The sequence below is a fragment of the Chanos chanos genome, chromosome 2, assembly GCF_902362185.1.
Source record: "Chanos chanos chromosome 2, fChaCha1.1, whole genome shotgun sequence".
NCBI lineage: Eukaryota > Metazoa > Chordata > Actinopteri > Gonorynchiformes > Chanidae > Chanos > Chanos chanos.
The window spans coordinates 5,706,272-5,722,415 of record NC_044496.1 but is presented as its reverse complement, the minus strand read 5'-3'; the positions used below and the strand labels follow the sequence as shown (position 1 = coordinate 5,722,415).

Below are 16,144 nucleotides of genomic sequence, written 5' to 3'. Positions count from 1 at the left end.
CATCCGTTTAACAGCCAAGAACACACTGTCTGTTATTTTATATGATTTTAAGAGGGCTTGAATGCGTTTCTGTTGGCCTGTTGGCTTGGTTTGGAGAATCTTGTGAAAAGACTGTATTAAAGTAATCCATTGTTAAAACACATGTTCCATATCCCAAAAGGCACCCATGCAAACGCAGTAATGACTTTAGCAGCTTGGAAGACAGATATTAAATAAATAAGCGAACAGAGGCCTAGCAGGCTTTTTTTTTTTTTTTTTCCAGAGGCTTCCGACAGAGGCCTGATTGTTGTCGCGGAGCAGTGGCCAGTCTACTGACTAGCTCACCGCGGGAATCCCAGCATGCAACTAGTAAAGCTTACTGTTATTAAGTCAGTCGACCTCACCAGCGCTCCATGGGAACTTCACTATCTCTTACCTCTGAGAGAGAGAGAGAGAGAAAGAGAGAGAGATAGAGAGATAGAGAGAGAGAGAGAGAGAGAGAGAGAGAGAGAGAGAGCGAAAGACCCGGGGCAAAAAGAGAGAGAAAGAGACGCGTTCCTTTGCTATGCGCTTGTGGAAAAAGTGATAAAACCTTTTCCACAGTGCTTGGAGGGCAGGTTCGCGCTGAGAGCGGCCCGGAGCAGATCGCTGGCACGTCGACATGTATGATTTCCTCGTAGGTCATAAGAAAACCCCTATGCGCGAAAGTCATGACACATCAAACAGGGCCCTTGTTGAGGGCAGAGGTAAGGGCCTGTCTGACAGGTTTTTTTGCTCTATTTAAAGAGGAGTTGTGTGGGACTGGAGATCAGGGCTGATGGAAAACGGACCTGCCAATGAAGAAAAAGCGCTCACATTCCTTTCACCAGACCTAACTCTCCCTACCTGCCACTTTTCGCTTCACTTTTAAGGTTATGAAACAACCCAACGGTGTAGATGGCCAAAATTCCCTGCCCCATCATTTCTGTTTCTTTTCTCCTAAAGAGACCTAACAATAGGTGAGAGCTCCGATCCCTGTGAACAAAGACTCTGAGCTATTTCTGCTTCAGCCGGGTTTAGAGTCTAAGCCGATCTTAAAGAGCAAAAAGACCCAACCTTTACAGTGTGTCACCACAAAAAACACACCCATCACATGGACAGAAAACACAGAGGGAAAGGGCCAATCAATCAATCAACAGACAGACAGACAGACAGACAGACAGACAGACAGACAGATAGATAGATAGATAGATAGATAGATAGATAGATAGATAGATAGATTTTTTAAAGGTAAAAGTAATGTAAAATATCGACAAAATGACAAAAATTAGATATTGTTTTTTCTTTCCCAGGAAGTAAGGTGAAAAGTTATCAGTGGGGTAAGTAGAGAAATGGACATGAATCTGCCCAACTCTCAATCCTGACAATTTATTCAATCCTGACAATTTATTTACTTATTTGATTGTATTATTCATACACACAAACTCCTATCAAGGTGACTTAATCGATCTAATTAGGCGGTTTAATTTCTGTAGACTGACAGTTTTAGTGTGTTTAAATTTGATTGTGCCCTTAAATGATACCAAGGAGCATTGATGTCTTTTTATTTGCGTTTGTCTTTTCTGACTGTGTTTTGGTGGGTTACTCTATAGTATGCACTGTTTGTATCTGTATGTCCCATATCTACTCTATGTGCACCTGTGTAGTATATGCTGTTTGTCCTTATGTGTGGTGTGTATCATTATTTGGGTTCATATAATGTGTATTATTTTTGTGTGTGTGTGTGGGTGTATTATCTGTGTGTATTTCATGTATTGCAAGTGCAGTGTATGCTATTTGTGTTTACATATACTGTGAGGTATTTGTGTTTTGCGTGTACAGTGAGTTTTCTGTAACGATCAGCAGTGTGTATTTTGTCTGTTTTACGGGTGGCGTGCGCGTATATTTTTGTTGACATGCAGTACTATTTACTATATGCCGTTTGTGTACAGTGTGTGTTATTTGTGACTGTTTGCTGTGCAGAGGTTCAACGTGAACTTGATTGCCCAGCCACTGTGTCAGATCATCCTGTTTATGTAGGCGGCTCTTCCTCCCAAATCAACACTTCACACGTACAGACCTGTGTGAGGCCAAGAGTTCTGCTTTAAAAACCAGCTGTGTGTGCACTAAGTCTGCCTACGACAACCCTACAACCAACCCCGAGATGCAAGGCTTCAGCCGTCTCTCGGCTTATGTGTGAAAACTCAGAATAGAGTTCCTACCACAGAGCGCGGGAGCACGTCTGAATGATGGGGAGGTTTTTATTATGACATGCACACGTTTGAGTTTCAGGAGAAGCTTCTGCGATATTAACACATTTGAGTTTTTCTTTTTCTTTTTTTCTAATATTAACAAGTTTGAGTTTCTAAATGACGTAATGAATGCTGATTCGTCTAGCTTAGTTCTAGGCATCGCTAGTGATGTCTCAGGCTGAAATGTATGAAAATAATCATTTCAGCTGTAAACACGGCCCCGGCCGCTGCTGAAAATCCAGTGTTTGTTTCACTATCCACTACCTCATGCAGTTTACAATGAAAACAAATATTACCCATCAGAACAAAACCCTGTGATGTATTAAAATTATAATATATGTAAAATGCATGTGCAATTTAATAAATATGCTAAAACGGAGTACTAATTACAAAACATCTTTGTGAATTTGTAACTGTAATGGATTCCACACTGCTAATATACCTCTGTTTTCTTTTTTTAAGAGCTGCACTCAATTAATATGCAAAAATAAATCTTTTAAGTCAATTTAAATCTTTTTAAGAAACATTAAATTAACAGTTTAATTCAACCGGCTACTACACAAGATTTTACCAGTTTCCCTGTTGTGGATCTTACCTGTTGCTTTTACAATGGTCAGTTTAAAATAACCAAATTAGTTTGCATGGCTTTTGTTGGCTTTTGTTTGCTTTTATTGGGGGGGGGGGGGGGGGGGTTACCTAGAGCACAGTCTACATCTTACAGGACTTTTGTTTTTTGTTTCTGTCTCTCTCTCTCTCTCTCTTTCTTCTCATCTTTATCTTTTTTTTTTTTTTTTTGCTCTAACACACTCCCACACATACACATGCATACACAAACACGCACACACACGCCGTCGATTAGGTTGAGCAGTTGAAGCCGTGACTGCGGATCACTCTCGGATCTTACCGTTAAAGTCTCTTTACTGCATCTGTAATAACCAAAGATATAAACAGCAGAGAGGCACTTTAAAGTGTGTTACTCGGGGTTATAAACGAAGCCCGTCTCATGAAAACGCTCCTCCATATTTGCATGGGAGCTTACTGCAGCAGCGGCGAACTGCAGTGGGGCGACGCCGATATTGAAAAGTCAGAGTGAATACGGGAAGTTAGTGAGATGCAGAAACAATGCCGTGTTTTCAGAAGTCATTTTTACGGCTCCTCAGGCCCACATGTAAGAGTGAATGATTCATCCGCGCATCTCACACAAAGGCTGTGTGTATTGACTTTTCTCCGGTGAAAGAGGAGTCCCTCCTTAGATGACTGAAAGGGGATACCCCCTTACATGCAAATACGACGCGAATTGTTAGAAGAATGTCTCAAAGTGTGAAACACCGGCAGAAATGTTTTGTCATTGTCCGTGCTAATCTGGCAACGCTACGTGTGCGTCATCTGTGCCAGTGAGAAAGACTGTGTTTGTGTGTGCGGTGCCTGTGTGTGTCTGCGTGTGTGTGTGTGTGTTAAAGAGGGGGAATATTTTAGCATGGGGGCTAATGATGATGAGGGGCTAATTAGTCACGTTTATAACCGTTTGTCGTTTGGACTTTTCGGGTAACTCGTGCGCCGTTGCTGAAGAAGCGCTGTTTTTAATCACGCCTGCATGATCAACCTGACAGGTTTTCCATTTACACGAAAAGCTATCGATGGGTGTGCATTAAAAAGAGACGAGATATTATCATGTAAACTTTGGAGAAATGTGTTGCTCTGCCCACAAAAGACGTGCAGAAAACACCTGGACAAGGGTTAGGCAAGACTTGAGTTCATCAGTGCCAGTGAAAGTCATAGAGTTAGTTACAAATAAAATAAAATAAAATGAAATAGGATGAAAGAAAACAACATCTTAAACATGATATTAACATCTATTATTTTTTTCACACTTTCAAGATCATGCTATATATACTTTAAGTGTATCATATGTACTCATCATCTTTACATCATAATCTTTAGAGGCTATTTCTTTATTTTTTTAATCTTGGGTAACATAGCGATGAGTCTTATTTCTCTGGCAGGTGAAATGCTTTAAGTTGGTTTAGTAAAATAGAAAGGGCATAAGGCCAAAGTTTGGGGCTGTTTTCACAGACTGAAGGTGAGGACGCCTTTTAATGGGGCGCTAACTCACCTCCATGAATCATCAGATCTTTTCACGGCCGAAAGGCCCGTACGTGTCTGAGGAAAAAGCTTCTCGTTCGTCCCGCCAAAACAGAACGCGCGCTCAAAGCGGTCTTTGACTGTTCTGCCCCGTAACAACACGATGACGCTTAAACCGGTTTGTATGAAGCGTGCGTCTGGGCTGCTTGATTCAGCTACCACTTAGCAGAATTATACAAATAATCTACGTCAATGGCAAACATTTAAGTCTGAGAGTTTACGCATGGGAATCAGAACATTTATCAGCAAGGATATAAAAATGATATATGTTTTTAAGACTAAATATCATGGGGGAAAGTTAATCAGACGTAGAGCTGACTAAAACTGGACTTCACGTTCTTGGTATGCAAGCGACATCTTAACCACACCACTTCTTAGCCACTGGCTAGTGTCTTAAAACCATCTGAGGCGTACAGAAACACAAACTGGACTGCCCACAGTCCCAGAAAGCCTGCACTGCACTGCCAGCATCTCTCAATTAAGTCTTTCATTGTGTGGAGGGAAGATTACACACCAAACTGGTTTCCGTAAAGGTTTTAGGAGCCGCCAAATGTTTGTAATTGAAGTTAAAGAGCAGCATTGGGTTGAGGCTTGGGTTTGTTTTGTTTTTTCCAAACCACTGTTTTTCCTTTTCATTCCGATGACTGTGGAATTGAGATATTAATTTGACGTGGTTGGCTGGAGACAACTGGCTTCTATGCCTGCAACGTCTCCCTTTGTGCAGTTTCCATTTGTTCAAACACACAGAAACACATGGCAAAAAAAAAAAAGACCAAAAACAAGAGCATCCAAAAGCAATGCAGGGCAATGCGCAGAGTCCCAGAAAGGTCACACTGAACACAGACGGACTGCAGAGCCCATGTCAAACATAACTATACCTGTGTTTATCTCCTCATCTCTGCGTGAAGACACTGTGTCACTGTGAGTATGAGCGTGGAGGTGAACGACAGTCCTCGTGTAGAAATTCCGGGGGTTTGCGTCTCAGCTAACTTTGTCTCTATGTTGATGTACACAATATCAGTAACTACACTGCACCATTCACTGTGCTCTCAATTTGAGGACGGAAATCAAAGGGGAAAGGATCAGGGTGTGTGTGTGTGTGTATGTGTGTTTGCGTGTACAGTGGCTGTAACTGTTCATTAACATTAACGGCGGTTTCATTATGAGTGTGTGTGATGCTGAAAGAGTGGTTTAACTGAGCATGGTGAGACAGCAGACGTTACACTGTGTACGTGTGTGTGTGTGTGTGCGTGTGTGTGTGTGTGTGTATGAGTGTGTGTGTGTATGAGTGTGTGTGTGTGCGTGCGTGTTAACATATACAGTAACTCTGCTGTCAGTGAGACCCAGCAGAAAGAAGCCACAGGGAGAAGGCCAGCCTTGCCTATCATTAGACCACACCAGCACACTCACACCAGGGAGCAGCTGCCACACCATGCTGGAGAGCAAACAAAGGCCTGAGAAGGCCACACACACACACACACACACACACACACACACTTCTAGGGTCTGGTCTCGTAATGGCTGCACAAACGCCGGCCAGCGAGAGGTGATTAATAAGACAACTAGAATGTGAGGATGGAAGCTAATCACCATAACGAGGACTATTCTACAGAGAGAGAGAGAGAGAGAGAGAGAGGAGAAAAAGCAGAAGAGGAGGGGTTGAGAGAAGAAAAGAGCAATTGAGAGAAGAAAAGTTGAGAGAAAAGAAGAGAGAAGAGAGAAGAGGAGAGGATGACTAAGGCATTCAGCATACGCTGTTCCGTCTGTTCCTGGCACGGGGGCATGAGTCTTGCTCGTCAGTGAAAATCTGGAGCCCACAGTCAGGCCTTCTGCCTGTCTAACACAGCACGCAAACATACGCTCACACACACACACACAGTCCGCACCACGCTTATACAGGAATTCACTGCTCAAAAAAACACACCCTGTCTACGCTGCAAAGCCCATCTGAAACGTCCAAAAGGCCAAAAAGCAGTCTTTCTCTCTGATGTGTCGTCTTCACAGCACTCACAGCGCTGGGTTCATTTGGCAGAGCGCGTCCGTCCAGGAGCGACAGATGATAAGCTGAGCTTGGGGCGTGTGAGGTGTGTAGTCTGTTCCCCTGCTATCTGTCCATCTGTCCGTCAATCTGTGGCCACTCCCTCTCTGCCTCCTATGAAAAGCTCCTGCTGACGTCACGTTTAGCCATCTGTCCCGTTGCCACAGCAGCAAGTCTCTCTTAGCGTGATGCCAAGGAGACCACTCGGAGCTGTCTCTCTCCACGCGCACACACACACGCACCACACACACACACACACACACATGCACGCGTGCGTAAATGAGTCTTACTCTGATGGTTTTCTCCGCAAGTGTTTTTTTTTTTTTTTACAGAAAACTGACTCCTTTAGTTGAGAGAATGGAGTAGTATCAGATGTTAGGCGAGGGAAAATCCCTGACTGAGAAGAGACTCTGAGTGTACTTTGCATTTCTACCAGAGTCCCAGACAGTCACTGAGTGTAAACGATGATTCACATTCTCTAGATACAGCTACCGCAATTTCACACGGCTCCATATGCAGTAGAGCACTGAGCTCTTCAAACCTCTTCTTCAGAACTCTGAGCTCCATAGGATTCAAACACAGGGTCAGAAAACTCTGAGCTCCAGACGATTCAAACACAGGATCAGAAAACTCTGAGCTCCAGACGATTCAAACACAGAGTCAGAAAACTCTGAGCTCCAGAAGATTCAAACACAGGGTCAGAAAACTCTGAGCTCCAAACGATTCAAACACAGGATCAGAAAACTCTGAGCTCCAGACGATTCAAACACAGGGTCAGAAAACTCTGAGCTCCATACGATTCAGGCAAAGAGTCAGAAAACTCTGAGCTCCAAACGATTCAAACACAGGATCAGAAAACTCTGAGCTCCAGAAGATTCAAACACAGAGTCAGAAAACTCTGAGCTCCATACGATTCAGACACAGAGTCAGAAAACTCTGAGCTCCAGATGATTCAAACACAGGATCAGAAAACTCTGAGCTCCAGAAGATTCAAACACAGAGTCAGAAAACTCTGAGCTCCATAGGATTCAAACACAGAGTCAGAAAACTCTGAGCTCCATACAATTCAAACACAGAGTCAGAAAACTCTGAGCTCCATACGATTCAGGCACAGAGTCAGAAAACTCTGAATTCCATATGATTCAAATGCAGAGTCAGAAAACTCTGAGCTCCATGTGATTCAAACACAGGGTCAGAAAACTCTGAGCTCCATACGATTCAGGCAAAGAGTCAGAAAAAGTTAGTAGAGCTATTTATAGCCTTTGCTTTAGGTGGCTTGTGATGTCCAGTGGAGTCAGTCTCAAACTTTCCTGATCTCTGTTACATTCTCAATGTAAACAGACATTTTTTTTTCCTGCTGTTGAGTGAAAGAGTCTGTGAAATAGTATGTGTGCCTGGGTATGTATGCCTGCCTGTGTGGGTGTTTGGTTTGCATGTCTGTGTGTGTGTGTGCGCGCGCACGCTCGTGCATGTGTCTGTGTGTGTGTGTGTATGTGTGTGTGTGCGTGTGTGCGCTCAGGGTTTTTGAGTATGTTCACACATGACTTGAGAAGGAGTGGTAAGGCTGAATCTGAATTAGTCTGACCTGTGCTGACTTCTCTGAATACAACACTGCATATCTAACTGTCTCTGGTTGATAATTAACAAGGAGACATTTGAATGTGTAAGCCATGACAGACAAAGAGAAGTAAGAAAAACACCCCCGAAAAAAACCTGCATACAACAATAGCATACAGTCCTCCAGGCAAGATCCAACGACCAGAAATATTTCACTTGTTTTGAAAGAAACAAACTGAACAATTTGTATATTTTTTAATATTCTGTAATATTTATACAATATTATATTTAACACAATAAATTATACAGTATAAAAATAGGGTATGTAAGTAATAGCCGCTACATTATAATAATCTTTATTTTGTTTTTCTTCATCATGCTCCTCAAATCAGCAATGAATCATATAGAGAGAGGATATAAATCAATAACCCCTAAAGTACCTAACATCAAAATTTGGTTTGCTTCATTTGGAATGTCCAAACACGTTACGTCAAAAAGCACCGAAACCGCGCTAAGTGCGACTGATGCGCTGAAGTAAACAAGACAGCGCTTTCGTGTGTGTGAAACAGATTGGAAGAGTTTCTCAGTATTTTCTCTGAGGGATTTTTTTTTACAGGCTCTGCTCCTGTTCCTCATCTCCTGACTCAATGAAACATTCCCGTTTTCAGCTTCAAGTGCAGAGACGTCCCTACACGACACCACAGAGCCAAAGCGTTGCTGGTTTTCTTACCAACCAACCGAGCATCATCATCTCTGATTGGCTGAAATGTACAAGCACGCTTGTTTTCACGGTAACAATCACAGTCTAATTGAGCAGTGAGATCAGTAAGCAGCGGGTCTTGGCATTTCGCTGTTCTACTACTGTGGTACCGCCTTTGCCAGCAAAACCTCAACACGAACTTCACAGATCTGCGTCCTGGGAGTGGTGGCATATGAAATGACAATACTCGTATTCTAATGACTCAGAGACGCCCGCCGGGTCTAAGACTGCTCTCCTCCACGCTAAAGAGCTCAATGCTAAAGTCACTCAGTCTGGCGTGCCTGTTATGAGTGACAGACTTCGGCTTTACGCGACGGTCATTGCCGCTTTGGTCCGGAACGCGCTGACTGGCACCGCGGGCCCGGACGGAAGGGCAGAGTTCATAATGATGCCAATCAAAGTCTCAGGTGTTTAAAAGAAATCACCAGCTTATGAGTGAGCAATCAGTCACCCAAACCAACAGTTTATAATACCACAGAGGTCAACCACAATTCAGTTACCAAGCCAACGGCCCATATTGGCTCTCTTACGATTCATTATGCCTGTCTCATCCAACAGCTGACAAACTGCTGTAGAGTAAGTCACTGTTGAGGACTAAGTAAAGCACAGACAGAGAGAGATTCTTACCAGAGACGGGGAGGCAGATAGTGAGGACAGACAAACATTCTGAGACGAAGATTTAGGTAAACGACAAAAGAGAGACTCGTCAGTTGAGAAATTAAAAAAAAAAGAAAAAGAAAAAAGAAAAAAAAAAAGCCGAGACAGAAGAAGAGGGTGTGGACTCACCATCGTCCAGTGTGATGTCTTGAAACCCAATGGAGCGGAAGGTCAGTTCCCTGTCCTCTGGCTCCTGCTTGATGTTCAGCCTTTCTCCCTCCGCCGGGAAGGGTCCCTGAGGGCCCAGGGGGTGAACGATGGGGCCTGCTGGGGATAGGTTGGCCAGGACGGGGCTGCTTGCCTGGGGGGAAGGCTGGCTGGAGTGAGACAGGGGGCCCAGGGGGCTGCCGGAGGTCGGAGAGGGCGAGGTGGGCGACTGGTAGGGCAGTGACTGTAACTGCGGCGAGGAGGGACCCGAATGGGGGGACGGTCCGACGCGGGCAGGGGCGCTGGAGGGCGTGGGGCAGGAGGCAGAGCGCTGGCCGGCGGGGTGGTATCCCAGCGGGTGCTGCAGCCCCGGCACGGGCTGGCCGACGGCGTGAGTCGGCGAAGGGGGCATCTGCTGGCCCGGGTTGGGGCAGTGGTAGCCCAGGGAGTGGAGGTGAGGAGACGAATGGGTGAGAGGCTGCGTGGAGGTACAGGAGACGTGGCTGGGGCTGGAGGCCGGCGCGGAAGCAGGGGCCGAGGAAGGGGCGTGGTACACCATCCCTAGCCCCATTGGGTGGCAGGTGGCCGGGTCGGGCTGGAAGGGCATGCGCTCGTAGGCCTGGGGAGAACTGGCACTGACGGGAAGACTGGGCTGGCCGTTGAAGGGCAGGCTGTGCTGCATAGGCGGGTACGTTGGCCTGGTCTGAGGGGCCTGGGCCGCGTGGAAGGGCAGCTGGCATTCGGGGGGCGGGTGCAGTCCCCGGCTTTGGAGGTGAGGCAGGTGCGAGAAGGTAGGGGAGCCCATGGGGGCGCAGGGGGGTTGCAGAGGGTGCAGGGAAGGAGCTAGGCCACGGGGAGAGCTGGACAGAAGGCCGTCCGGCGGGTGGTTCTGCTCGGGAGAAGGCAGCTGGGCTCGGACCAGGCTGGCACCGTGCCCCAGGGACAGAGGCATGGGCGGCACCACGGCGGGGTCCAGATCATCCCTGTGCTCCTGTTTCACCAGAACTGGAGAGAGAGATAGAGAGAAAGAAAGAAAAAAAAGAAAGAAAGTAAGAAAGAAAGAAAGAAAGAAAGAAAGAATATTACACCAGCACATAATTCATCTCTGACAGTTACAGGGATATGGAATGAGAAATCACAAAAAGACGGTAGGGGTCATTTTATTATTATTATTATTAGTAGTAGTAGTAGTAGTATTATTATTATAATTGTTGTTGTTGTTGTTGTTGTTAGGTGGAAAAAGTTAGGTGGAAAAACAACAAACGTGAAAGATGGAGACACCCACACACACACACACAGACAGACAATGGAACATTCTAAGGAAAGAACACATTCCTAGAATGATCAGTAGTCAGGGGCTGGTCATGGCTCTTTCCTTGTGTTGAGAGGTCTGATTGAGTGACACTGAGGCCATATATAGCTCCTCCTGAAGCTGAGGATTATGATCACCTGATCACCACGCCGCATACACACCCGACATATCTGTTCCTGTCACAATTTTGGAATTGTACAAACGGAAGGAATTTATGAACTGCCGCCAACTTTGGTCTTCTGTCTCTACTTAAGTAAGACCTTCAAAAATGTTTCTAATGCTACGGGGAAACAGCCCACTCAAAAACAAGAGACAATCCTCTCGCAACAGAAAACAGAACAGAGAAAATTTCTCTCGAAACAGAAAACACGGCCTATTTTCGTACGACTCTGCCCTTTGGCAGAAAGGCATTGTCCATTATGTGCGATGATGATTTGTGAAACAAAAAACGATCAGCGTTTCTGAGGGAACGAAGAACATTAACTCCCCGATGATCCAAAAAAAACGAACCGTCCCTTTGCCCTCAAATGGGGCATTTTAGAATCAGTGCACGTGAATCGAACGCTGCCTAGAAAACACTAACCCATTTCCCAATCTGGTGCTTCCCCGCTGTCCGTGTGCGCGGGGGGATATTTTTACCCGTCTCTGATTCAGAGAGAACATATGTTGCCTGTTTCAGTGCCATGTAAACTAGCGAAGTGTAGGAGAGAGGCAGCCCTCCCTCCACGTCCCCAGTCCAGCACCCCGCTCGAAACGCGAGCAGAATTCACGTAGCAGTCCTTATCCTGTACAGCAAGCCTACCACAAGCAAAAAATAAAACCAAGCAAAATAAAAAAAATCCAATCAAGTAAATAAATGTGTGCGTGCGTGTGTGCGTAGGTGTTTGGGTGTTTAGGTGTGGGAGTGTGCTTTTGTGTGTGTGCGCATGTTTGTGGTTACAGGGAAACAGAAAGTCAAAGTCAAGTTAACATCTTGTAGTGTGGTTACTTCACTGTGTGGTTAGTTAATCATAATTTATCATAATTTAATTGTCGTACGCATCAAAAAAGCAATGAACAGTTGAAATTTTGAACACGCCACAGGAAAAACCCTAGTGACAATTATCAAGCTAATAGGTGAGTTTCTGAAAGCTGTATCCTCTACCCTACGCTGCATGGACACTGACCACACACTGAGGAAAAGAGGTCAATGCCCGCCAAATTAGGTCATTGTTAGGATGTGAATCTGCTTTTAGACAGTTTGGTCAGATCAAGCAAAAAATTTGCTACATCCACAGGAACAAACAACCCATTTTTTTCATCACCACACCTATCAAGAGCTACCAGTCTCACAGCTGACCTAATAAACAGTCATACAACCACTCAGAGAAGGTCTCCTTTTTTGAGACATTTTAGAACTGTTTAACGCACTTGAAAGTCTAGAGTAAGGACTTCACTAATAAAAGCTGGACACAGAATTTCCTACTCTGGGAAAAGCCAGATGTACATCCAATTAATGGTCACGGTTCTCTTTTGTATGTCCCTTGTATCGGTACTGCTTTACATTGGGGCAACAAAACCAAACAATCAAACAATGTTTGGCTGTTAAGGTTAAGAAATCTTAGTCCTGACACATCTCTACACGTGTCAAACCACCACCCCTGATTGTCAGTGCCGAGTCAGGCACACCGAGAGCTAGCAATCACGTATGCACTCATAACCTGACGATGCCACCGTCTCAGCAGGCCGCTACTATGGCAACCACAGCAGCCATGGCCTCCTCAGAACGCTGGCTTCCTGTGCTGGCGTGTGATTGGTTGATGCTGGCTGGGTTAATGTGGAAAACAGGAAACCCTGCTTGAGTGGGTGGGCGTAGAGGCTGGGTCTCACTCTATCTCTCCTACGCCACACGCTCAGGTTAGCGTAGCATGCATCTCAGAGAGAGAGAGAGAGAGAGAGAGAGAGAGAGAGAGAGAGAGAGAGAGAGAGAACAGAAAAAAAAAAAACCTCACGTGTGATTAAATTACGCCAACGCTGATTCTCGGTTTGACTAACCTTGGGAAAATAATAACAAACCAGCTCAATAGAAAAAAAAAAAAAAACTGAAACATGCAAAAAATATATTTAAAGACTACAGCTGTTCACAAAAAAGGGGGGGTGGTCTTGTTTCTTCAGCGAGAGTGAAATTGTAAGCTGTTTCTGAAGGTTGTGAGCTTCATCTCAATTCCAGCAAGAACGAAATCACCCAAAAAGGACGAACTGACTATTCCCAAAGGGCCTTTGATTTGTATGCATGAAAAAAACATGCTAATATGAGACAGAATCACTCAAAAAAAAAAAAAAAAGCGCTGTTAAGTATGTCACACGAACGGTAAAACAGGTGCACGGCCATCAGTTAGGCTACATAAGCAAGTCCCGCGAAACCACACAAGTGCAAACTGCAAAAGGGAAAGCTCTCCAGAACGAACAGGCTTAGCAAAAAAAAAAAAAATAATCTGACTCTTCTCCTGTGGCAACCCCGAAAGCCTGTCATTCTTCACAGAGTTCACCGTCGCCCAGTCCCCCGTCCCCCCGAAAAAGCCATTCTCTTGTTTCTCAGCATGAAAATGAGGTGAGTCATAAAAAAGTCAACTCATACAAAACGTACAAAAAAAAAAAAGAGCAAAGACGACAAAGTCTGAAATGTTTTTTTTTTTTTTTTTTTGCATTTTTGAACATTCGCGACCGTTGAGAGAATCGCGCTGTGCGAGAGCAATGATCGAGAATTTGACGTCGTCGTGCCGGCGGGGATCGACACGATCCGCAAACGCGACGTTCGTTTCGATTTCTTCTTACTGTTTAACATGAAATGATCCTTCCACAAATTTCTACAAACAGGAAATAGCACTATCGACCTTAGTCGAGTTGTGACAGTTGAAATGTGGAGAGTTATCAAAAAAAAAAAAAAAAGAGAAGACTGCGGTTGAGTTCTCATATCTAATCAGTCACACCATGTCTTTCTACATTTCACTACATCTTCTGCATTTCCACCTTCTGCGGCGATCCAATGCCTTCCCTCACTTGACACATTTGCAAAGAGCATTATCAAAATGCAGTTTGTGTCCTGTTTCTTGCCATTTTCTTTGTGGACATAGGCGATCAACAACAACAACAACAACAACAACAACAACTAAAAATTCAATTTCACTCGAATTCTCGAGATTTTTTTTAGTACTGATTTCCCCATCAAAGCAGTGCGCTTCAGGAATCTATTCTAAACCATTAATTAAAAAAAAACAAACAAAACAAAACAGAAAAAACCATACAACTTCTTTTTCCTGCCAAGCAAGTCAAATGTTGGGTTTGGAGGTGAACTTTGACCTGAGAGGCGTGGGAAGCGCGTTTTTGTTGGTGTGCAGAATTACAAAGCAAAAAGTGACGTGAATTAGACGCTGAAGCATGCTAACCACTACAGCGAGGGATTACAAATACCAGACCAGGTATGGGAAATATTTAACATTCCTATGGCATGAGGGAGAGCCCACATCACACAGGCGAGTGACTGTAACTAATGTACACCTTGACAGAGCATAGCCTAACAGATATGTTTAGCATTCCTATTGGTCTAAATGGATAGGTTATAGATCTGACGGGCAGGTAAAGCCTTCTGATTGGTCCCGTATATAATGTCGCGTTTACCTGGGAGGTATGTGAAGCGCTGTGATTGGCTCCTTTTCCGTTTGCCATTGCACACATAGAACTGCACCTGGACTGGTGACGTCGCTGTCTTACTGTGATAGGGCGGGATTTCTATGACGATGCTCGACTGGGGAGAGAGAGAGAGAGAGAGAGAGAGAGAGAGAGAGAGAGAGATTTCAACATGATCATGAACCAAGAACACTCGATAAACACGATGAAATACCTCCTCAGGAGCTATTTAAAATCCATTTTAAATAATCCGTTTCAAAAAACACATCTCAAAAGATTTACAGAGGTAAAAACCTCAGTAAATGAGGGGTGAAGACTTCAGACACAAGTTGCCGTTGGAGAATCTGAAGCTTGCTGTTTGCACTGGCGGAGCCAATTTAAACATGAGTGGATAAAGCAAGGGCTTCTACTCACTCCTTGACTTCTCTCTCGGATTATTTTGGCCTCCACCTCCCACTGGGGTCTCCCATCTGAAGAGAGACAAGTTTAACTTCAGCTATTGCACACAAGAGCTATAAACACACATTTCACAACACTTATCATCATCATCATCATCATCATCATCATCATCATCATCATGTCTCTGTACCGTTTGTGATCTGCATGGATTAAAGTGGAGATCTGTAATTTTAGGCATTCGATTGCATGAACATACCAAAAATAAATAAATAAATAAAGGCGAAGAAAAGAAAAAGAAAAAGAAAAAGAAAAGAAAAGCGGGAAAAAAAAAAAAAATTCCACAGAGGGAGAGGGAAGCTAATGTCTTATAAAAACAGTCAGTCTAATGACGAAGGAGATCCTTTCCAAGTACTGTGGTAGCATGAGTTGATTTTGCTGAACGAGTTTCTCCTCTCACTCTCTCTCTCTCTCTCTCTCTCTCTCTCTCTCTCTCAGGGGTCGTTCGTTAATAGACATATCAGTCACGTACTGCGAGCCTGACTAAAAGGGGATCGGGGGAGCCACAAAAGCTTCCGAAAGCTCAGGATTTTAATTTGTTCTTGAACTTGTAATGGACAGTGATGTCATTTATAGAGCCTGAGAAGCCCAGCCGAGAGTACTTTTACAGCTATTAAAAACCCATCAGAACCTTAACCTCCTGCTGTTTGTCTTGACTGCTTAGTATTACCTCGAGACCGCTGCAGGAGCTGCGTTTAGATGAAAAACGCCTGCACGCGCTGTCAGGGTCCGGGCTCGGAAACATCCAGTAATTTTCGGCTTCCCTACGATGGACCTAATTATTTGGCCAGACGTCTCACGGCGGACGATGAGAAAGCGGTTCTGTGGATCGGGGGGATGAAGCCCGGTTCTGCCGTGGGAATGTGGGCCGTGTCACAATCGGTACACGCTTAGTGAACTGCCATGCGTGCGTGGTATGGCGCTGGTTCCACCGTCGGAACACTCACTCCCCTGTGGCTGATTCTTCTGCGCCTGGTCAGGACTCACTCATTCTTAATGTGGGTACTGTACACAAAGGGACTCCTATTGTTTGTGATGGTATCTTCCCACCTGTGAGTGCACGTGTGTGTGTGTGTGTGTGTGTGTGTGTGTGTGTGTGCATAAGTGTCCTCTATAGACAAGCTTCCCCAAAACACGGGTGTTATTCACCCGCTACACAA

General features: G+C 44.6%; 1 protein-coding gene across 1 annotated transcript in view; it reads right to left on the bottom strand.

Moving 5' to 3' along the window:
• nfatc3a (nuclear factor of activated T cells 3a) overlaps nt 1-16,144 on the bottom strand; it is a 58,826-nt gene that overhangs the window by 990 nt on the left and 41,692 nt on the right. Inside the window, exons 7-9 of the mRNA XM_030794126.1 lie at nt 14,943-14,998; nt 14,520-14,646; nt 9,533-10,555 (exon numbers count right to left, since the gene is read on the bottom strand). Of these exons, the coding sequence (XP_030649986.1) occupies nt 9,533-10,555; nt 14,520-14,646; nt 14,943-14,998 (1,206 nt within the window). The remainder of the gene's footprint in view (nt 1-9,532; nt 10,556-14,519; nt 14,647-14,942; nt 14,999-16,144) is intronic.